Raw genomic sequence first — 25,000 nt, forward strand, 5'->3', positions numbered from 1 at the left:
TATATATATATATATATATATATATATATATATATATATATATATATATATATATATATATATATACATATTTTCCAATGGCTATTATGAATCTATATCACTGTTCAACAAGGCTAAATACATAATCATTGTTGGTCTTTACAGGCCTCCCCAAGCACCTCTAAAGTGCTTTGAAGAGCGCCTCAACAAAATCAAGTCCGTTTTTCAAAAATACAACTCCGGAAACATACTAGTGGTGGGTGATTTTAACCTCCCTTATATAAACTGGCCTACAATTACTCTGAAGTGAGGCAAATGTTCTACATCAGTCAAAGCAGCAGCAGAATTACTCTTTAATCTAATGGATAAATTCTTTCTGACTCAGCAACTGCTCGAATCATGAAGACAGAATAAAACGATCTTGGATCTAATATTAACCAACCACTCTAGCTCTGTTCACAGTATCTCAGTTGAAAAAACTCTCCTCTCAGACTACATGATACTCTGCGATTTTAATTTCCGGCATATCAATGCCAAACCAGCCAATCCCACTCCACTGCACTTATTTGACAACATAGACTTCCAGAAAGCGGACTGCGGTGCAATCAGAAAGGATATGTCCTTCACTCTTAGTTCCACCCATATTGAGACCGCATGGCAGCACTTTGAGAACATTGTCACCTATACATGCTCTAAAACACGATCCTACGAAATCCACTAACACAAACAAAAACCAGCTCCCTAGAAAGAAAACAAAAACACTCATCAGGTGCATCAACAGACTCAATTAAAAAATCAACAAATTAAAATACTCCCACACACAACATCCACATTCAACAACAATGAAAAGGCTGGAGTTGGAAAAACTTCATCTGCAGACCGACATGAAAATCTACATTATAAATCTATGAGCTGCAGAGGAACAGTGAGTAACCAAAAAAATCAAACAAAACCCAAAAGTGTTCTATTCTTATGCATATAAGCATAGAACCACTGTCTCGCCCATTGGCCCATTGATCGACAGTACTGCTCTTTAGTGATCCCACTGATATTGACGTAAGGGAAGCGAAGGAAGTTCATTCCCAACATGAAATCTCGGATATGACCTTCACTGCTTCAGCAGCCATAAATGAGACCAAATACTATTCTGCTGTAGGCCCTGATAGATTCACTGCAAGTCTCCTGAAGAAATGTAGACACCAACTTGCAGTCCCTCTAACCAATTTCTTTAGACTCAGGTCATATACCGAAACAGCTCCTATCCCAATCTGTCATCCCGGTTTTCAAACAGAGAAATAGATCCATCGCAGTCAACTATCACCTAATCTCATTCACCTCCCACATCATTACAAGGTTTGAATGAGTGGTAAGATCAAGGATAGCTGGCTTCCTAGAGATCCACTAATTCCAAAATGCAAATCAGCATGCCTTTCGCTGTGGCAGGGACTGTCTAACCCAGCTCTTACACCACATTGAGGATATACTTAAAGCCTTGGGAGAGGTTCAAACTCTGATGTCATAGATCTTGACTTCGGTAAAGCCGTTCGACAGGGTTGACAATAATATCTTACTCTCAAAATTGGCAAATGTTGGAATCCGTGGAAAATTTCTTCCACTGGATTGAGTATTTCTTGGCGAATAGAACACAACATGTTGCGGTCGATGGAGTTCACTCGGCCCGTGGCTATAGTAAAAGACACTTGCCCATGGTGCTACGCAGTGGGACGGAACCTGGAACTATATGGGTGGGAAGTAAGCTTCTTGATACAAAACCATATATATATAATATATATATATATATATATATATAATATATATATATATATATATATATATGCATATATAGATAGATAGATAGAGATAGATAGATAGATAGATAGATAGATAGATAGATAGCTAGATAGATAGATAGATAGATAGATAGATAGAGAAGATAGATAGATAGATAGCTAGATATATAGATAGCTAGATAGATAGATAGATAGATAGATAGATAGATAGATAGATAGATAGATAGATAGATAGATAGATAGATAGATAGATAGATAGATATGCACACACACATACACAAATGTGTGTGTGTGTATCCATATAGACATACATATTCACGGAAAATAATGGCCGATTTTAATCGACGTCAATCGACATGTTAATCGACGTGGTCCGGTTCTGCTCCACGAAGTCACTATGTTCTTGAAAAACTGGTCTATACATAGGTTTAATTATTCAAACTATGATCCCTGAACGGTTATACATTTCTCTCACCGATTATCAAGGTCATTTATGCCACTTCGATATAAATCCAAAAGCTTTGATTCAAAGAAATACTTGAAATAAGTTTCGATCTGCGTTTTGGAACGGAAGGAATTTTGGCCTTAAAAATAGTGTCAAGATGCTTGAAAAAGGGATTGCCGATTGGTGTACAATCAAGGGAATATAGATGTGGCAAAATGTCGTATCCCCAAGTCAATGAGCTTCTGCTGCATCAATCCGGAAGAGTACGGTCGAGTGACCTCGTGGAGCAGAACCGGACCACGTCGATTAACATGTCCAGGTCTCATTTTGATCAAGTAAGCAATCGTTTCTTCCGGTTGCTTACAGACACCAAGCATAGGAAACATTTCTCTGACACTTTGTCGTGGGTCTGTTTGACTGATGCTTTCAAATGCTAATCATCAAGGGTGGATGAACGTGCTCTCATTCTCACTGCGGAATCTCTCAAACCGCCCTTTTTCGGTCCAATCACAAATAAACCTTTCACCCCCATTGGAGGCTACTTGGGAAACATTATATGGCAGAAACTTTAGCGCGCCGGGTGAAATGCTTATCGTTACGTTCTGAGTTCAAATTCCACCGAGGTAGACTTTGCCTTTCATCCTTTCGGGGTCGATTAAATAAGTACCAGTTAATCACTGGGGTCGATGTAATCGACTTAATCCTCTTGTCTGTTCTTGTTTGTCTCCTCTATGTTTAGCCCCTTGTGGGCAATAAAGAAATAATTATGTGCAAGCTTGAATCCATGCAAAAAAAAAAGAAAAATAATAAATAAATAAATAAATAAATAAATAAACGAATTTCTTCATTTTTCATGTTTTAAGGATCTCTGCTTGAAAATTATATTCTGAAAGAAATCAATAAAAATGTATTAAAGCCTACGCAGTAATTATTAAGCGTGTAAAATTTCGTCTAAAACTCTATAAAAATAACATCGTAAATCGAATAAGAGAAAATGTTTTCGAAAAATCGGACAGTACTTTCCTTGTTTGCATGTGCTTTTATGTATGCGTGTGTGTGTGTAAGTGTGTCGGTGTGTCTGTGTGTATGTGTGTATGTGTGTGTGTGTGTGTTTGTGTGTGTACTTATTTTCTTTAATGACACGGTTTATCTAAATCTTTCTTTGATGTTAACTGGCATTTCCCCATTACTCGAGGAAGTAATATATTTTTTATATTTTGTTTATTATCATTACTAAAATTGTCTTTCAGGTTGTGATGACATTATGATGTTGCTATCCAGTCCTCTTTGCTAGCGTTTAATAACTGTTGAGGTGACAGCCGAATAATTTATTACAACATATGTCAGTCTAAGCCTCCGTAGAGACAAAGCACTTATTGGACAAATGCTGTAATATAATTAGCCACTCCCTTGTCTATATGTATACATGATTATTACTGCTAAACACGATAGCTGGTTAGCTGTATTTTAAATTAATCGTCTTCCCCCAACTCATATACTTTTGAAAAAGACTTTTCTTAATCTTAGTATGTTTTACTTGGAATTTGAAGTGAATTTTTTGCAAATCAATAGTTTTTGTCAACTGTTTAAAAGGCCTAGAGGACAAGACTACTTATGTTATTATGAAATGTAATGGATTAATAAACAAATAATTATTCTATAAAAATGCGCGTGGTATAGTTTGAAGAATATTTCCACTCTCTTCGTACTATTTTATATGCTATCCATTATATAAATATTTTATATTTTATATTCTATTTTATATACTTATATTGTTAAATTTGATTTAATATTAAATTGAATTTTTCCCTGTAAGTTTGGAGTTATACTCCCTGATATTATATCTATCTATCTATCTGTCTATCTATATATCTATCTATCTATCTATCTATCTATTATCTATCTATCTATCTATATATCTATCTATCTATACATATATATATTTATATATATATATATATATATATATATATATATATATATATATATATATATATAACTTAGAATAACTTAGAAAGGTTTTGGCCAGTATTAGCCCAGGCCATGTCTAAGTTAATAGCACCACCTGGTGAAGTCTTTCAGTTCAGGATTTGGGCACCAAGGCCCATTCGAGCAGAGAGTTATTCTTTGCGGAGACATATCCGGGTGTGGGTGGTTTGTCCGGTACTGTTTGAAGGAATTTGTCCAAAGACTTCTTGAATTTTGTGTGGTCAGTTTCTTTTTTGACGTGCCCTGGTGTAATGTTGAAGAGAGCAGGTCCAATTGAGGTGAAATAGTTGTGCCGTATTGTCGTTATGTGATGCGATTTAGATTTTTGTTGTGGATGGATGGGACGTGGTCCAAGCCTTGGATGCATTTTGAAGGTGATGCCAACATCATTCGGACAGTGCTGGTGGAATATTTTCCACATCATACAGATAATGTAGCGTTCACGGCGTCGTTGGAGTGAATACAATTTCAGCTTCTTTAGTCTACCCCAGTAGTCAAGGTCTGACATGCCATCTATCTTTTTGTGATTGACCTTTGGGGAGCTTCAATTCTCATAATATTTTGTTTTGTGTAGGGAGACCACAGTGGACAGCAGTATTCAAGGTGGGGTCGGGCAAAAGTGGAGAAGAGAAGGATAATAGCGTGGGAATCTCTCGACTGGAAGGTTCTGAGAATCCAGGAACACATTCTGCGGGCCATGTCAACTTTGGTGCTTATATGTGTAGCCCAGCTTATGTTGTTGTCCACTGTTACTCCCAGGTCTCTGATGTTGTTGGATGCCATGAGAATTTCTCCAGAAGGAAGAGAGTATGGGAGTTTCAGAGCGTCCTCCCTTCCAAAGTGGATCAGTTCGAATTTGTCTTCATTTAGCAACATGTTATTCTTTTCTGCCCATTGGACAACAGCCAGTAGGTCTGACTGAAGGTTTATTCGATCATCCACGCCATTGATGACCTTCTGGAGATTGGAGTCATCAGCGAAGGTTCTGATGTTACTGTGTTTGATGGTATCAGTGATATCATTTATGTAGATGATGAAGAGAAGTGGGCCCAACACAGTGCCTTGTGGGACACCACTGCTGACTTTGGCTGGGCTGGATTTGACTCCTTCGACTACAACATGTTGGGTTCTGTTAGACAGGAAGCACTTGATCCACTGCAGCAACTTTCCAGTGACACCAATATTGGACAGCTTCTCAGAAGGATCTTATGATCAACCCTGTCAAAGGCCTTGCTGAAATCAAGGTAGATGACATCAGTGTTGGAACCTTCTCCCAAGGCTCTCAAAATGTCATCAAAATGATGCAGTAGCTGCGTCAGGCAATCTTTCCCATTACGGAATCCATGCTGGTTGGGGTTCAGCATATTATGACTCTCAAGGAAGTGAGTCATACGCGATCTCAGCACCCTCTCAAATACCTTGATGATATGAGAGGTGAGTGAGATTGGACGGTAATTCACGGCAAGCGATTTGTTTCCTTTTTTGAAAACTGGGACAACAGACTGGGACAGAAGGTCCTCTGGTATATATCCAGCATCCAGTGAGTTCCGCCACAGATTGGCTAGAGGGGGTGCAAGTTGGTTTTGACACATCTTCAAGACACAAGCAGGGAACCTATCGGGACCTACTGCTGAATTATGCTTCATTTCCTTTATCGCTGCTAAGACATCAGGAGCGCCAAATGTTATGTCCGATAAAGTGTATTGGGGAGTAACATCACTGATACAGCCCAGATCAGTCATATCAGGATTGCTGAAAACAGAGCAATATTGTTTCTGCAATATCTCTCCCATGGTTTTGGCATTGTCTTGAAGAGTACCATTTTCATCAATCAGAGGCCAACAGTAGAACCAGTGACTCTGTATTTTTTTGCAAATGAAAAGAACACTTTGGGATTGAGTTTGATCTTCTCAATGGCCCAGGCCTCTTCAGCTCTTCGCTGACTATTGATGATAGACATCATGTGTTTTGGAGTTATGTTTTTTAATCTCTAGCGACGAGATGGCAGTCAGGTTGGTGTGTTGCTGTTGACAGTATTTCAGCATGTTGATCTTTTTGTTGATTCTTTTAATTTTCCTTATGAGAGATTTTCTATTTCTAGGGATTCGACACTTAGATTTGTTTGCAGATCTTAATGGGGTGTGTCTTGCACATATGTTCATGATGGTGTCTACAAGTGACTGCCAGGACTTTTTAATGTTAGTGGGTGTGTATGTGTGCGTGAAGGACCAATCGACTTGTGCAAGATCATTATTGATCGCTTCCCAGTTTGCATTGTGGAAATCCATAGTGTCAAATGGATGAACAGGAGAGATGACATTTGTTTTGCATTTTGGCCAGTGAAATCTCAGATCACAGAGAACCATGTCATGGTCGGAGAGTAGGGTTTTCTCCACTGCAATATTGTGGATAGTATCAGTGTGATTGCTGAAAATTAAGTCTAAGACGTTTTTGTGACATCTCGTTGGTTCGAGTACCAGTTGGGACAAGAAGAAGTCATCCATGAAGTCAAGAAGCGATTCCACTGCCTCCCTGTCAGGGGTTGAGAGAGAAGAACCTGGCGGCAGACTGTTGAAGGTTGAAGTCTCCCATCATTAAAATGTTGTCAGGTTGACACTGCTGAATGAAACACTTTATGCTGTTGAGGCATTCCTTGAAGCATGGTAGGGGCGTTTGGGGTGGTCTGTAGAGCCCAACTACTGTTAAGTTGTTGGTTTGACTGAATACAGCGACTGCTTCGCAGTATCCATTCGAAAATATGTTCATGGCTTCTGTTGAGAATGAATCATGGACATAAATGGCAGTCCCACCGTTTCTTCTGCCAGCACGATCAGCACGAATGGTTTTGAAATTTTTAACTTTCACCTCGGCTTCCAAGTGGAGGTCACTAAGATGGGTTTCAGTGAGGACGAAGAAAGGGATGTGGTTGGATGGGCCTCGACCCAGTCCTCCAGGAATCTTATCTTCCATGTTTGTGTATTGGTGGAAGGGCTGATGCCTTGGGCATTAAGCAGAAATGTTGAGGCGAGAGTGGATGGTTTTAATTGTTTTGGTGATTTGTTATTTGATTGCTTTTTAATGGCATGTGCAGTGGGTATTTGTGGTGGATGGTGGTGGGTGATAGCTCGGATGTTTTTTTCCAGTTCTTTTGCTAGATTCATTATAGCTAAAAAAGAGGAAGAAGAGGTGGTTTCCTGTCTAGGGAACCGCAGGTGACTGTGGCCGCGGCTATTTTTATGTGAGTGGTTATCTTTAAATGTCCGACGAGTCCCCGGGAGATGGGTAAAGGGGCAATCCCTGTGCAGACACAATCTGTCTCGCTGGGAATAGCGGCAGATTTGGGGATTCCTTGTTTGAGATATGGTGGTTGTGGTGGTGTTGTATTATGGTGGTTGCTGTTGTAGTTTGTGGGGATAGAGCGTTTTGTTCCAGGTAAATGGGTGAATTTGCAGTCTCTATCAGTGCACAGTCTATGGCGAAGAGAATATCGGCAAATGATGGGGTTTCGAGTGGGTGTGTAGGTGCGTGTGTGTGTGTGAGTTGTGAAAGGTGTAGATGATAGTTTGTTGAAGTTTTGGCGACCTTTGTGACCTGTAGGAGGTAAATTCCTTGAGATAGCATTAGTAGTAGTAGTTGTAGTAGGTAGAAGAGATGTTGACAGTGGTAATGATTGAGGAGGTCGATTCCAAGACAAAGATGTTTGTCGATACATAGTTGGAGTAGTACTAGTAGTAGTAAGCAGAGGAGATGGTGTTGACAATGATGATGATTGAGCTGCTGGGGCAGTGAAAGGAAGGGGTGGTGCTTCCTGCTGTGTGACCCTGATGACTTGGGGGTCAATCGTTTCGTTTAGCAAATCGGCCATATATATATATATATATATAATATTATATATATATATAATATATATATTATATACATATATATATATACATATTTATATACATATGTATATATATATGTATATATGTATGTGTATATGTATGTGTGCGTGGGCGATGGTGGATGTGTCTTTGTGTCTTTGTGTGTGTGTGTCTTGCTCTCTGTGTTTTTACCTCCATAAATTGACTACCGCTGTTGGTTTGTTTACGTCCCCGTTAGGCAAAAGAGACCGATTGATGTCAATTCATTCGACAAAGAACTCTTCAAAGCGGTGCCCCAGCACCTTTATATATACAGCATATTCTTATATTCTTTTATTTGTTTCAATCATTTGAGTGCGATCATGCTGGAGCACCGGTTTTAGTCGAACGAATCGACCCCAGGAATTATATATGTGACAGGCTTCTTTCAGTTTCCGTCTACTAAATCCACTCAAAAAGCTTTGGGCGGGCCGAGGCTATAGAATAAGACCAAAAACCAAGGTGCTACGCAGTTGGACTGAACCCGGAACTGTGAGGGTGGGATGCAAGCCAGTTACCACACAGTCCTCCTGCGCCCGTATATGTATATATATATATTATATAAATATATATATATATATATATATATTATATTATATAGAGGGTACTGTTATTCATAGGTACCGCACGCTAGGAGGGACTCTTGCAGTCAAAACCACTAAAATAAACAAATTGTACCGAATGCAAAACTTCAAAGAAAGTCATTTAAAAATGTGGAAAAATTTTTCTCTTACGAGGTTTTTCACGCTGACTACTGATAATTTCTTGTAAAGATTTTATCCTTAATTTTAAATTTACATATATATATATATATATATATATATATATATATATATATATATAGATATATATATATATGTGTGTGTGTGTGTGGTGTGTGTGTGTGTGTGTGTGTGGTGTGTGTGTGTGTGTGTATGTATGTATGTATGTATGTATTTATGTATGTATGTATGTATGTATGTATGCGTATATGTATATCACAAAGTGAGCAACGTTTTGAAACATAAATCGGTCACAATATATTTCAACAACGCGGAAATTTTAATCATTAAATAAGTACCGTTATAATCATCCCATTTTCCCAACGAGTTTGTTTATTCCCAAGTTTGTTTATTCCAGTAAAATAAAAATCTGGAATCTTGGAGCTGATGAACACTTTAAACGCACTTTCAGCATCGGTTTGATTTATGAACTCCTTCTCTCGCAGAAACCATCAAGTTTCTTGAAAAGATGGTAACCGGTAGAAGAAAGGTCTGGGAAATAACCTGGGTGAGAATGAACTTTATAGTCAAGTTCCTTCAACTTCTGGACCGTCATTAGTGAAATGCGTGGTCGAGCTATGTCATGAGGAATGATTGGCCCTCATCTGTTGACCAGTCTGGGACGAAGGAGCAGCACTTCGTCGTTTATTCTCGCAATAATTTCGTGACCATATGTTTCTGTAGTAATGGTTTTTCCGGGTTTTAAAACGTTATAGTGGATGAGTCCAGCAGTACACCACCAAACAATCACTATAACCTTCTTTTTAAAGAGCTCATGCTTAGCGAAGGTTTCCGGTGCTTCATTTTGGTCCAACCACTGCGAAGGACGTGTTTTATTATTGTACAGAATCCACTTTTCATCCCAAGTTACAATACAGTCGAGAAATCGATCGGTCTTTTTACAGAAAATCTGCGCATTTTCTAAGTTTCATTCAAATCGTGTGGTACCCATTTGTCGACCTTTTTGATTTTCCGATCGCATGCAAATGATTGCAAGCCGTTTACTGGCTAACTTGAAGATTTTTTTTTCCTGTTCTCGAGTGGTTTTACGTGGGTCTTTCTCAATGAAGGTCTGTAATTGACCGTTATCGATGACAGATAGGCGCCCATTACGCTCACGATTTTCAAGACAAGGGTTTCCACTGTAAACATTTTCGAGCTGACCACTCACTGGTCATTTCCTCACCAAACGTTTCGTTGATATTGCGAGCAGCTTCAACTGTTTTACGTCCTTTTTGTGAAGTTGAATAGCAAAATTGCTTGACAGTTCCATTTCTGATTATTGTAACAACGGTGAAAAAATACCAATCTTAATTTATCGAAGCATTTGAGCAGGTCTATGCCTGTATAATCAGAAAATTGCAAACAAATGTTTTAAAAAATGCAAAACTGCAAAAAGCCGGTACAAATTCTTCATGGTTCTGATGTGTGTGTCTGTGTGGAGGTGCGTGGCTTAGTGGTTAGGATGTCAGCATCATGATCGTAAGATTGTGGTTTCAATTCCTAGACCGGATGACGCGTTGTGTTCTTGAGCAAAACACTTCATTTCACGTTGCTCCAGTCCACTCAGCTGGCAAAAATGAAAACGCTGCGATGGACTGGCGTCCCGTCCAGCTGGGGAACACATACGCCATAGAAACCAGGAAACCGGACACATGATCCTGGCTAGGCTTTAAAAGGGCGCTTTTATTTATTATATGTATATATATATATATATATATATATATATATGGTATAATTATAAACACATATATATATATATATATATATATATATATATATATGGTATAATATATATGGCAAATTTTAGCCATTTCTCCGCAGACTGAATAAAACACCGATGGGCAACCTTAATAAATTTTCGGACCTTATTGGGTTCTCATCAGAGGCGTTCACATCACTTTGATAATCCCCAGAGAAACAAGCAGCCAAAGTGTCTATGTACTCAACAAATGCAGCAGCTACCCTATGAAGGAGGTCCTAATTTGCATATCAAAAATGTTTAGCACTCTATAAATACCAGCGGTCTTAGTCCACACAATATCAAGTGATGTCATATATATACATATAGATAGATAGATAGATAGATAGATAGATAGATAGATAGATAGATAGATATATAGATAGATAGATAGATAGATATAGATAGATAGATAGATAGATAGATAGATAGATAGATAGATAGATAGATAGATAGATAGATAGATAGATAGTAGATAGATAGATAGATAGATAGATAGATAGATAGATAGAAGATAGATAGATGATAGATAGATAGATGATAGATATTCGTATATATATATATATGGACATGACAACAAATATGGAGGCAACAAATAATATGGCTGAAATAAAATCTTGACATCTTTTTATAACGGAAACAATGTTATTAAATTGTCAGATTTTATTTTATGTTATTTTACGTTTACCATAACACTTAGTTAAAAATTATGAAATATTCACAGTAAATTATGAATCAAAATCTTATTTATTTCCACTGGCCCATAAATCGTGCAATGACAATAACTTTCGCAGTTCGTATTTCACAATTTACATATATTATTTGTGTTTTTCTTTTTTGTTTCGTCAGCACATTATACTTTTGCGCCATATTTATTACTCTTTCGTTTTATTTGTTTTTATTTGTGAATGTTTTTCTAATCGCCATTTTCTGTTTGTATTGTTTTATATTTTACCCAATAGATCAACACTAACTTTATAATACTATGACAAGCAATCAAATTACTGATTCTCGTTAAAACGTTTTATTATGATTCAATGTAATTTAAAATGATAATTATGTATATGCATGTCCATTGAAATTCGGATTAGCAATCGCAACTTTCTGCATCGAATATCATTTTCTCTTTTAGCATCTGCAAATGTGGATACGATTACGCGTAAACAGACACGCACGCACACACACACAGACACACACACACACAAACACGCACACACATATAGATAAATAGATACATAAATACATACATACATACATATGTGTATGCGTGTGTACGTATATATCTATGCATATATGTGTGTATGAATTGATATATTTCCTGTCGCAACTGACGTTCTCCTCCTTAAGTGTCCAGATTAATGCATGCAACTTTCCCTGCAACCATAGATGTAGCAAGATATTAAATAGGTATACGGTTTAAAATCCTATATACACGCCTACGCCCCTTAATGTAAAGCTCTACATCAATAAAAAAAGAAACGCTCACAACCTGCCCTTAATGCACATGCAGAGATAAATTTAACTGTCCTCTTGGACAGGCATGCGATATTTCTTCCATTGTTTACGAAGCCAAGTATCCGCAAACTATGGTAATGACTGGACAGAGACCAATCTTTATACTGAATCAATACGCAAAAATTGTAATGCAAGACAATATCCATATGTTAACTTCGAGACACTCCGCGAAGAAGTATGCGAAGACCCTCAGGTTTTAATCTCGAAACTTAAGGGCGAGAACGTCAGCTACGATATCAACTGGGAGATCCTTTCTAAGACCAAACCCTATTTAACGGGTCAAAATGATGTTCCGTATGCCCGCTTGAAAAATCGTATCTTTTAAAAATCTTAAGAACTGTGTGAATAACAGGAACGAGATTTTTCTTTATGTCCTCATTTAAAAAAAATACAACTCAGCGAAAATTAAGGATGAACCACCGGACACATCATAGACCATTCCTATGTTTGTTTGTGATTTTGAGTTTCGGAAGGCACTGGTTATATTTACTGTGGAGTGAAATATCTCCCATGAGCATCTCTCTGCCTTTTCCTTGATTGGTGTGCTCATTCAGAAGTCGATTGCATCGAACGTAAGAGAAATGGCATAATAAGTGGATCTTTTCGCTTTGACCGGCAGATTTTTAAAATGATTTCTTTGTAAGTAAACACTTTAAAACTTCGTATACTGGTAGAATGTGTTACATAAAACATCTTTTTCTCTTGAGTTTCTTGAGAAAATTCTGTAGTTTGTAAGCTATTGTTCTTTAATTTCTTGCATTTCGGGAATTTCAACAAATCGCCGGAAATAATTGTTGTTGACAACGATACGGACGAATTGGATTCACCTTAATAGACGTCATTGATTGGTTGAAATTGCCGAAATGCAAGAAATTATTTTAAAAATCTGCCGGTCAATGCGACAAGATCCTAATAAGTTAATATTTCGGCTAAGACGCCCTGGTATTGTGTGTGTATGTGTGCATGTGTATGTGCGTGTATGTGTGTGTATGTGTGTACATGTGTGTGCATGAAACCATAAAAAGACGGATGGTATGAAATGTGAAAACATCTATTTAACTACCTGACATGGAAGCCGTTTCACAGCCTTCATCATATAATAGTAATTTCAGATTATTCTTCCTTTTCTTTTTCTCTTTTACTTGTTTAAGTCATTTGGCTGCGGCCTTGAAGGGTTTTATTCGAATGAATCATTCAGGGTCTTTTCTTAAGCCTAGTACTCATTCTATCAGTCTATTTTGCAGAATTGCTAAGGTACGGTGACATAAACACACCAACACCGGTTGTCATGCGGTGATAGGGGTCAAACATAGACACAACCACACAAATCATCATCATCATCATCATCATCGTTTAGCGTCCGCTTTCCATGCTAGCATGGATTGGACGGTTCAACTGGGGTCTGTGAAGCCAGAAGCTGCATCAGGCCCAGTCTGATCTGGCAATGTTTCTACGGCTGGATGCCCTTCCTAACGCCAACCACTCCGTGAGTGTAGTGGGTGCTTTTTACGTGCCACCTGCACAGGTGCCAGACGGAGCTGGCAAACGGCCACGGACGGATGGTGCTTTTTACGTGCCACCGTCACGGGGGCAAGGCAAGGCTGGCAACGGCCATGATCGGATGGTGCTTTTTACGTGCCACCGGCACGGGGGCCAGGCGAGACAAAAGTGTCATACCATGAAATAAGATAAAGAAATTCGAAAGTATCTACACTCGTTGAATATTTTATTTACTTATACTGTCATCTACATCTAATTCATATCTATCTTTGAGCAAAATTTGAATCCGGGGACACTCTGATGTTAGAAACAATTCATTTTTATAGCGTAGAGGATATATGGCATAACAAGTGACATTTCCTTGCTGCTTTGAGGTGATTCTTCCTTAAGGTGTTTCTTCAAGTGTATAAAAACTTATTTGCTTAATTGCACGAGTGTTGCTTTAATGCTATAATGCAAAACTTTGTGTTCCTAAAATTATGCTAACAGACAATTCCATACGAAAGAGCATAACGACCAGATGGTTAAATTTCCCGTATTCTTTTTTAAGCTTTGCATGGCAATTATACTATATAAATGATGGGAAAAACCTTTGAGCAATGCTATTTAGAAATTAAACAACATATGTAGTATGATATCAATGAATTAAAACAAATAGAAAAGATACTACATCACCTTACATAGGTTGTTTACTGATTCAATAATATTTCGAGAAAGATTGCCCTTTGAAAATAGAAGAAAACTAATGATCAAAACTGCAGAGATATGTGTTGTTACCGAAATAGTATCGATTGGTACAAGTTATGTAAGGTAATCAGTATTTTATTTATAATGTACCAAATTTGCATCTTTCCAGCTCAGCATTCTCTTTCTTTCTGTATTGTGCATCTTCTCTTATAGTTTTTGTTACTTTGAATACCGCCAAGTCTGGATATATATATACGCAGCTGTATATGTAGTGTGATAACATTTTGTATAATGCATTCAGTATATGAAAAATAATTGCGAGTAGATTCCCAATCGTATACACATACATTCACACACACGCACACACACGCACACACACACACACATATATATATATTATAATATATATATATTATAATATATATATATATATTATATATATAATATATATATATATACATATATATATATATATATGTATATATATATATATAGATATATATATATATATATATATATTAATATATATATATATATAATATATATATATATATATATATATATTATATATATATATATATATATATACATATATACATATATATACACTCTATATATATGCAATTTTTTGTATACATATATATATATATATATGTATGTATGCAAAAAATTGCATACTCACACATATCTGTGTGTGTAGCTTAAAAGGTCATATGTCAATTACCGGCCTTTCTTCCGTATAAATAACATATTTCACGCACTCTCTTACTCTGTCAGTTTATCTCTCTATCTATCTATCTATCTATCTATCTATCTATCTATCTATCTATCTATCTATCTATCTATCTATCTATCTATCTCTTTGTCTCTCTTTCTCTCTGTTTTCCCCTCTGCCCACCTTTCACTCACTCTATCATTAGCTGCTGCGTGAACATAACTCGCTAAACTGTAGCGTTAGCAAACAACAGATAAAACTGGTTTCATGTTAAAAGTGAAATGGCAAGTTCTAGAGTTGCGTTCCGTGAACGGATCTCAGGCAAAAATAGTAACCACTACAATGAAGAAAGATGCTATTTTCTCTAATCTTATTAAGGTACACGCAAGCAGTGCACCAATATCATCTTAACGTTGACCTAAGAACCTATTAGAATATTTAATTGTCGATCTTTCACTATCATTATATTGTCATAATGCCATATGATATCAAAGTATGGTATTTGAACTCTTCACCTCGATTCTTCTAAAAGAAGAATGTTGATAAGTAAAAGAATTGATATGGTTCGTATTCTGTCTGGACTCGTGCGATATCCTTAAAGCTATGAACTTTTCAACCCCACTTCGTATATATATTTCTTTACTACCCACAAGGGGTTAAACACAGAGAGGACAAACAAGGACAGACAAACGGATAAAATCGATTACATCGACCGCAGTGCGTAACTGGTACTTAATTTATCGACGCCGAAAGGATGAAAGGCAAAGTCTACCTCGGCGGAATTTGAACTCAGAACGCAGCGGCGGACGAAATACCGCAAAGCATTTCGTCCGGCGTGCTAACGTTCCTGCCAGCTCGCCGCCTTTCTCACGTTGGATATAATTTTTTTTATTTTTATCCTTACGCTATTTGTGTATTTAGCAAAATGAAAAGAGTTCAAATGATCACAGTTATAATCGTTTCATGTGTGGAATTAAGTAAAGAACGTTGGTAACGCATAGTAATATTTTAAATTCTTACATACAGAACTGACGCATCTTTTTTACCACCCTAATAAGAATTTGCAAATTTCAATATCGACCTTCTAAATTCTAAGGAACATTTTCACCTTTCAATTTGAAAATGTGTTCAACAAGAGCAGTACAGCTCTTTAGGGCATTTTTACAAAATGGATGATAATGTGTGCAATATCTTTAATTTTACAGGTGGAACCAATGTAGAATTTGGAATTATGGGTTTTAACAATACATTTATAAACTCTATTATTACGTTTGCAATGGCCATTGAGTAGAACATTTTCTCTTCCTTACACTTAGATTCATTTTCATAGGGATATAATGTGAAATAATTCGTAGAGAGATGTACAATATCGTTTTATTAGTAATATTTTTTCTTCCCCATTACAATATAATCAATATGATTAAACATTTATGCTGCACGTATTATTTTGATAATTTTAGCACTATTCTCAATATTGTTAACATTATCATTATTAAGGGCAGCGAGCTTGCAGAATCGTGACCACAAAAGGCAAAATGGTTAACGGCATTTCGTCCATCTTTGTTCTGAGTTTAAATGCTACCGAGGTTGACTTCATCTTTCAATCTTTCAGAGTCGATAAAACAAGTAGCTGCTGAGCCCTAGTGCTGCTGTAATCGATTTACCTTCTCCCCTGAAATTGTTGGCCTTCTGCCAAAATTTAATACCGATATTATCATTATTGCTGCATTCATCTTCATCTCTGTCGTTTATTTTACCGGGCGAAAATACACACCAACTCATCTTATCTTCCAGAAACAGTTGAATTACTTGGATTATCGGTACCAGTCGACTGTATTATAACGAATCACATTTAGTTCGTAATGATATGTCAGTATTCTTTTGTGTCGGGAGACAATGGAGTTGCGCTTAAACTAATCCAGTCTGGCTTTTACATTCCATGTCCTTTCCAGTTTCCTCTCCAGTATTGCACAGGCCTGTGGTAGATATAAGAAAATCCTGGGTAGCCCAATCGTCAGGATTCCCCTCTCGACCCTGCTGACGTAGTCCAAAGGAGTGCAGAGCATTACATTTGGCACCAGCTTGGTTGCAGGAGCTGCCGGAAGAGTGTCGAGTCGAACACTAAACCGCCTACGGGGCTCCACTCCGGATTTCTTTGAAGGTTGTCTCCTTTCCGTAACCCTGACCCTGGTTAGGGGCCCACACCGGATACTGTTAGCCGGAGCCAGCTGAGCCCGGGTCTCGTGTCAGGCAGGCTCGTCACACCCTGAAGTAATGAAGAAAATCACTACCTACAACCTAAGTTCGTAATGAGTAGAAAGCCTAGAATCTATATAGAGTTCTGCATAAAGGAAATTGAGCATTTTTAGCTTGTGTATGTATGTGTGTGTGCGCGAGTGTGCCTGCATATTATCATGCGAGTGCGTGTTAGTGTATATGTGTTTATATTCGTGATCAACACTCCGGCTGTCATATTTGAACTGCTATCCTGACCAAATGCAATTCTTACGTATCGTGAGAACGTTGCGGCTAGCTCTAATATTCTTTTAGTTATTGGAATATTATACGAATACAGTTCCACATAGCAAATACTAAAAGTGTTTCTCTCTTCTGCGCACCCTAATATGTAGCATTAGCATTTTGTCATTAGGTGTTGGAAGGTACCCACAGGACTTCGAACAGGTTCATGTAAGTATACGTGTGAATGTATATATATATAATTACATCAAGGATATCAAACCCTCTTAAAGGGATGTTACCATCAAATTTCCCAGGTTATATACAGTGTTTCAGTGAAAACTCAAAGAAATCAGTTCCATATAGATGGATTTGTGTGTATAAATATTCTTGTATGAGAAAAAAAGAAAATAGAGATATTAATATACAAACAAATTTATTTGAACAAATTCCATTTAGTATAACATCAAATTCTTTACACCTACAGCTGTTTTCATACCCAATTAATTCAATTTTAGGAATAAACTTAAATTTAAATAATTTAAATTTTCATATCGAATATCATAGATTCGGTATTTCGTCAGGGGAAAGAATTTGTTCGAAAGGATCTACATTCCAAAGTGTTGGCTGGCCCTTGATAGGCTCAGATATGTGTATTTTAGCAGCACATGTATTTTAAAAAACCGTTACGCTTTATATATTTATATATAAATATATATTTATATATTTGTGCGTGCGTGTTAAAGTGTTGAAAGCTCGAATGATGACGAGTTAAAACTGCTCACTAAATACCATGGTACAATATTACGTCATCGAAATTACTGCACAGGAATGAGAAAAGAAATGAACGATCAAACTGAGGTAAACACAATTACAATATCAATAGGTATCTTAATAAATATCGTATTAATATTAAGGTATAAATTAAATATTTAATATGAATATAAGGATTTATGTACAAGTAACAGGCGGCGAGCTGGCAGAAACGTTAGCACGCCGGGCGAAATGCGTAGCCGTATTTCGTCAGCCGTTACGTTCTGAGTTCAAATTCCGCCGAGGTCGACTTTGCCTTTCATCTTTTCGGGGTCGATCAATTAAGTACCAGTTACGCACTGGGATCGATGTAATCGATTTAATCCCAGTGTCTGTCCTTGTTTGTCTTCTCTGTGTTTAGCCCGTAAAAAACTTTCTCACTTCCCGAGCGTTAAACTAATACAACTGCTTGTTGTTAGCACACCAGTCTTCTTCTTTTATTTTTATTTTGTAAATTCTCAGTATATATATATATATATATATATATATATATATTATATATATATATATATATACATATGCATACATACATATATATATATATATACATACATATACACATATATATGTGTGTGTGCATGTGTGTATGTATGTATGAATGTATGTATGTATGAATGTATATATGTATGTGTGTATTGGGAGATAAAGACAGAGCTACATTTATATGGCCTTTCGAGGTAAACGTCGAAGACTGCGATGTGAAATCATCAAAAGAATACTTGCAGTTATCTCCAAATTCTATGGACAGTCATGCGCAGGGGCACATACTACACGTTAAACGTGTGGAAGATTGTACATATTTTTACAGTTACAGTATACCATCTAGCTCATTTGTTTCTGGTTTAATAAATTTCATTTTCCAAAAACGATCTGGATACACTTTGTTAGACAAACAAGCATTCTAATAACCCTACACATAAATCTAGACTTATAGTTTTGTTGCCTTATCAGTTAATTCTTCACTAGTGCGTGATAAATATTTATTGTCCCTTTAATCTTAAATGTTTGTGTTATCGTCTGCTGGTCAATCAATTTCTAGTACTGTAAACACTTTTTGTCTCACGGATCATTATACATTATTTGTTGGAATTTTCCCGATGTATTTCCTATGTTTTCACCGACTTCACCATCTCTGTACGTTTATATTTATTGATATTCCTAATTATACTCTCCAACAATTGTTTTGAATAGGGCTATTGGCATATCCGTATAACTTATAAGCAGTTACCATCGTGATGACATTTCCAGAGAACTGCTTATGATGTGGATCATATCTTCAGTATTAATCCAGAGTGCACACAGGCTATTACAATTAGTTTTTGTTTGCTTTTTACATAGATCCCTATTTTTATTCTGCATCACATGTTGTAGATATTTCCTGTTGCGGGATTGCAAACGTGAGGTTAATTTATGGGCCGTTTGACCAAAACCGACATTAGTTACCTTGTCTTACCCCGCTTTTAATGCATATCTTCTGAATTTATATTATGAAAATTTGTTGGGTGTCTTCCTCTGATCATCAGCGAGAGAATACATTCCAAGTCGGCGCTTTCTACTTCTCATGAAACTGTGTTCATGACATACACAGAGTTAAGTCATCATACATGGATTCACGTCTGCCAGAGGTGTTCAATAAAGTATGGCGGGGAATTCAGAGGCTTTTAAGAATAAAATTAGACATATGATGTTGTGCTTTATTTTCAGTAAAAATGGTTATCATCATCAGTCATGTAGGATTTCTTCGAGTTACTTACTAGATTCTGAGTATTATTCACGTCCGTGAAGGCGCATCGCTCAGTGGTTAGAGCGTCGATCTTACGATCGTGAGATTGTGAGTTCGAATCCCGGCTGCGTGTTGTGTTCTTGAGCAAGACACTTCATTTCACGTTGCTCCAGTTCACTCAGCTGTAGAAATGAGTTGCAATGTCACTGGTGCCAAGCTGTACCGGCCTTTACCTTTCCCTTGGATAACGCTGGTGGCGTGTAGAGGGGAGGCCGGTATGCATGGGCGACTGCTGGTCTTCCATAAACAACCTTGCCCGGACTTGTGCCTAGGAGGGTAACTTTCTAGGTGCAATCCCCAAAAAACTTCACGTCCGTAATTCATCTAGCGTTCAATCGAATAAACCAAATCTTGATATGAATACTAGGAGCACTCAGTCGGTTACGACGACGAGGGTAACGGCTGATACGATCAACGGAACAGCCTGCACGTAAAATTAACGTGAAAGTGACTGAGCAATCCGCAGAAATGCGTACCCCTAACGTAGTTCTCAGGGCAATTCAGCGTGACACAAAGTGTGACAAGGCCGGCCCTTTGAAATACAGGTGCAACTCATTTTTGCCAGCTGAGTGGACTGGAGCAGCGTGAAATAAAGTGTCTCGCTCAAGGACACAACGCGTCGCCGGGAATCGAACTCATGAATGTCCTAGCCACTAAGCCACGCATCTTCACATGGTATGCGTACTACTACAACAGACTTGAATGGTATGAGCACTACTACAACCGGCTTAAATGACCTTCTCGTTTGCAGTGTCAAAAAAAGAACTCCGACTACTATATTTATATCTGACCTACTTATGTGTTTCGTGGCGGAGCGAGCATGCATATCACATTCAAATGATATGTGTGTACATAATTATATTTTTATGCATGAGTATAATAATAATGGTGTATGTCTATATTCATGTATCGATCTTTCTCTTTGCAGAAGCTATGGCACTTCATCCCGCTTCGATAACGCAACGAATACGATTAAAGCGTTGCTTAAGGGATATGATATACGACTTAGACCCCAATTTGGAGGTAAGAAAACTTTTAATTTTATTGCATCTAACATTCATATAACATTCACAAAATGTCTGGTGGTGTGTATTATATGTATGATATATATGTGTATGTGCATAAGAAGATTGTTTGTATGCCTTATGTCCGTGTGTACACGTGAGCGCACGTTTGTGTACGTGCGTGTTTAAATTCCTTCCTGAAGATTGCAGCGGCGTGAAACTGGATCGCAAGCCGAACTTTCACCTTCAATAAACAGAACTAATGTATGTATATGTGCATATATATATATATATCTGTTTATTTGAAGTGAAAGTTTCACTCGCGATCCAGTTTCACGCCGCTGCGATCTTCGGGCAAGAATATATATATATATATATTATATATATATATATATATATATATGTGTGTGTGTGTGTGTGTATGTATATATATATATATATATATATATATATATATATACATGCACATATGCACGCACACACACATACACACACACACACACAGACACACACACTCACACATATAGTTTTCTGGTTGGTGCCGAAGGATAAAGATGATCGTAACAAGGATCCAGAAGGTGACCTCCGTGTAGCATTTTGATGAAGCTATAAAAAATACAGAGATGTGACAACGGATCATATTTTTTATTATTCCTAGAAGTTAATAATTGTGTTTTATCGAACCTTAATAACGATAATTGTGGCAAATGGAACCATAACACTTACGTATTCTTACTGTTCCACATACGAGTTATATCTGTAAAAATATGTGCCAGCTATCCACTCTCATTCTTTGCTCAAAAACCCTAGATTTTCCAGGTCGTCACTGAAATATTTAATAATAGAACTAAGTGTACACAGGCTTATTGGTATGAATGTAAATTTATAACCAGGATACATGAGATGCAGTTTTCGAGCCAGTCTTTCATAATAACTAATTTTTTTGTCGTTACTTTTGGAGGAGATGTTCACATCTACAGAGCAACTTACTTCTATAAGTGTACGCAATATTTTTCTCTTCTGATCCAAATAACATGTAAGGTTCCTTAAGTTTGCACTAGGTAGAAAATTTGATGGGGATCTTACTACAACATGCCTTAGGTTCGCATGTATTCCGTACAGATATGTTATTTAAATTTACGATTGAATAATATTTTCTGGAGCTGACAATGTATGTGGTTATAGTAGTAACACCATGATTTAGTGGGAGGCAACAGGTCAATGATTACACGCTGCTGGTTACAGGTGTTATATCCTTCACAGTAGAGTGGCCTAATAGACATTTATATCCCAGAAAACATTCGAAACATCTAATTTTTGCAACATTCCCGAATTATCAGCCGATTTACAATAAGATGGGTTTCTTTCAAACCATATTGTAAATTTCACCAGGAGTTTTATATAAAGCAACCGGAACAAAGTGAGAGCGTATATAAACAGCAGCAAAAAATCCCTTACAAGCACAGTAGAACTACTCTCAGGATGCTCAGCAAATATGTCTGTGTGCTTGTGTGTACGAATATGAAGTGTGTATATAATAATTATATAATAGGAGTGGCTGTGTGGTAAGTAGCTTGCTAACCAACCATATGGTTCCAGGTTCAGTCCCACTGCAATAGCCCCGGGCCGACCAATGCCTTGTGAGTGGATTTGGTAGACGGAAACTGAAAGAAGCCTGTCGTATATATGTATATATATATATATATATGTATGTGTGTGTGTTTGTGTGTCTTTGTTTGTTCCCCTAGCATTGCTTGACAACCGATGCTGGTGTGTTTACGTCCCCGTCACTTAGCGGTTCGGCAAAAAGAGACCGATAGAATAAGTACTGGGCTTACAAAAAGAATAAGTCCTGTGGTCGAGTCGCTCGACTAAAAGGCGGTGCTCCAGCATGGCCGCAGTCAAATGACTGAAACAAGTAAAAGAGTATTATTTCCATTAAAGCGGCGAGCTGGTAGAATCATTAGCACGCTGAGCAAATGTTTAGCAGCATTTCGTCTGCATTCATGTTGTGAGTTCAAATTCCGCTTTAGTCGAAAAGTACTATGAGAAATGTAATCGATTTATCCCCTTCCTGAAATTGCTGGTTTTATTCCAAAATTTTAAACCATTATTATCAATAGGCGTAGGAGTGGCAGTGTAGTAAGTAGCTAGCTTACGAATCACATGGTTCCGGGTTCAGTCCCACTGCGTAGCACCTTGGGTAAGTGTTTTCTACTATAGCCTCGGGCCGACCAAACCCTTGTAAGTGGATTTGGTAGACGGAAACTAAAAGAAGCTCGTCGTATATATATATATATGTGTTTGTGTGTCTGTGTTTGTCCCCCCCACACCGCTTGACAACCGATGCTGGTGTGCTTACGTTCCCGTAACTTAGCGATTCGGCAAAGAGAGCGATACAATAAGTACTAGGCTTGCAAAGAATAAGTCCTGGGGTCGATTTGCTCGACGAAAGGCAGTGTTCCAGCATGGCCACAGTCAACTGCCTGAAACGTGTAAAAGAGTAAGAGTAATAAAACGATCAGTTAGAATCATTAGCGAGCCAGACAAAATGATTAGTTCGATTTCGTTTGTCTTTACGTTCTGAGTTCAAATTCCGCCGAGATCGACTTTGCCTTTCATCCTTTCGGGATCGATAAATTAAGCCGACCTAATCGACTGGCCCTCTCCCCAAAATGTTGGGCCTTATAGGTAGAGTAGGAAAGAATATTTATCATAAAGCGATCGGGCAGATTCATTAGCACACCAAACAAAATGATTGGTAGCATTTCGTCAATCCTTACGTTCTAAATTTAAATTCCGCCGAGGTCAAGTTTTCTTTTCATCTTTTCGGGGTCGTTATGATAAAATGCCAATTGAGCACTGGAGGCGATATAATTAACTATTCCCCTCCCCTAAAATTACATGTCTTCCCATATTGTGGAAAGGATTATTGGTATTTCTTCCGATTTATTGCAAAGCAACGCGGTCAGTTGTGTCGTTTCTCATCTCGGGCTCGATAAAATAGTGTACCAGTCAAGTAGTGAAGTTGATACAAAGGACTTTCCTTTCAATATTGCTGGCGTTCTGCCAAACTAAAAAATTTCTGCAAATTTCATGAGCTGGTGCTCGTGGTGAAATGTGAGTGTGTGTGTATGTATCTGTGTGTGTGTTTTTTTGTGTGTTTGTGTGTGAATACTTTTGCATGTTTGTATCTCAGAAAAGACCTTGAAACATCAGTTCCTAATATTTTAATTAGTTTTTATTTAATTCGTGCTTTTTTTTCGCACTTACACTACTTCGCCTGATGTCATGATATCCTAGATGTATATACATACACACACACACACACACACACACACACACACACACACATATATATATATATATATATATATATGTATGTATGTATGTATATATGTATGCATAGATAGGTAGATATATATACACACACAAACACACACACACAAACGCACACACACACACACACACATACACACACACACACATAACGTATATATATATATATATATATATATATATAATATATATATAAGGACATGTCTGTATATAACTGTGACATAGTTCCTATTCTATATTTGTCTATCGACATATGTATGGCTGTTTCTCTGACACTCTCCGCCTTTATTTCTCCTTCTCTCTCGAGTCGTGTCTACATTTGTATGCCTTCCATATTTTATCTATCTCCTTCTCCATGCACTAATGACTATTTGTCTTGTGCATGTATGTACGGGCACATATATACGTATGTGTGTGTGCGCGCGCGTTTTTGTACATATATTCATAGACACACATATATACATACGTATATATAGTATGTAAAAAGAGTTTACATCTGATGACGTAAAGAAACAGCAATGTACTATTAATGGCCACTTATGCTCTACCCTTAATTGAAATGCAACTCAGAAAAGACAGA

At 37.3% G+C, this 25,000-nt stretch overlaps 1 protein-coding gene across 1 annotated transcript in view; it reads left to right on the plus strand.

Moving 5' to 3' along the window:
- The window catches only part of LOC115216391 (gamma-aminobutyric acid receptor subunit beta-like), a 489,200-nt gene that overhangs the window by 49,962 nt on the left and 414,238 nt on the right, over positions 1–25,000 (plus strand). The window contains exon 2 of the mRNA XM_029785687.2: positions 21,006–21,100. Coding sequence (XP_029641547.1) covers positions 21,006–21,100 — 95 coding nt within the window. The remainder of the gene's footprint in view (positions 1–21,005; positions 21,101–25,000) is intronic.

The sequence above is a fragment of the Octopus sinensis genome, linkage group LG10 (genome assembly GCF_006345805.1).
Source record: "Octopus sinensis linkage group LG10, ASM634580v1, whole genome shotgun sequence".
NCBI classification, from domain to species: Eukaryota; Metazoa; Mollusca; class Cephalopoda; order Octopoda; family Octopodidae; genus Octopus; species Octopus sinensis.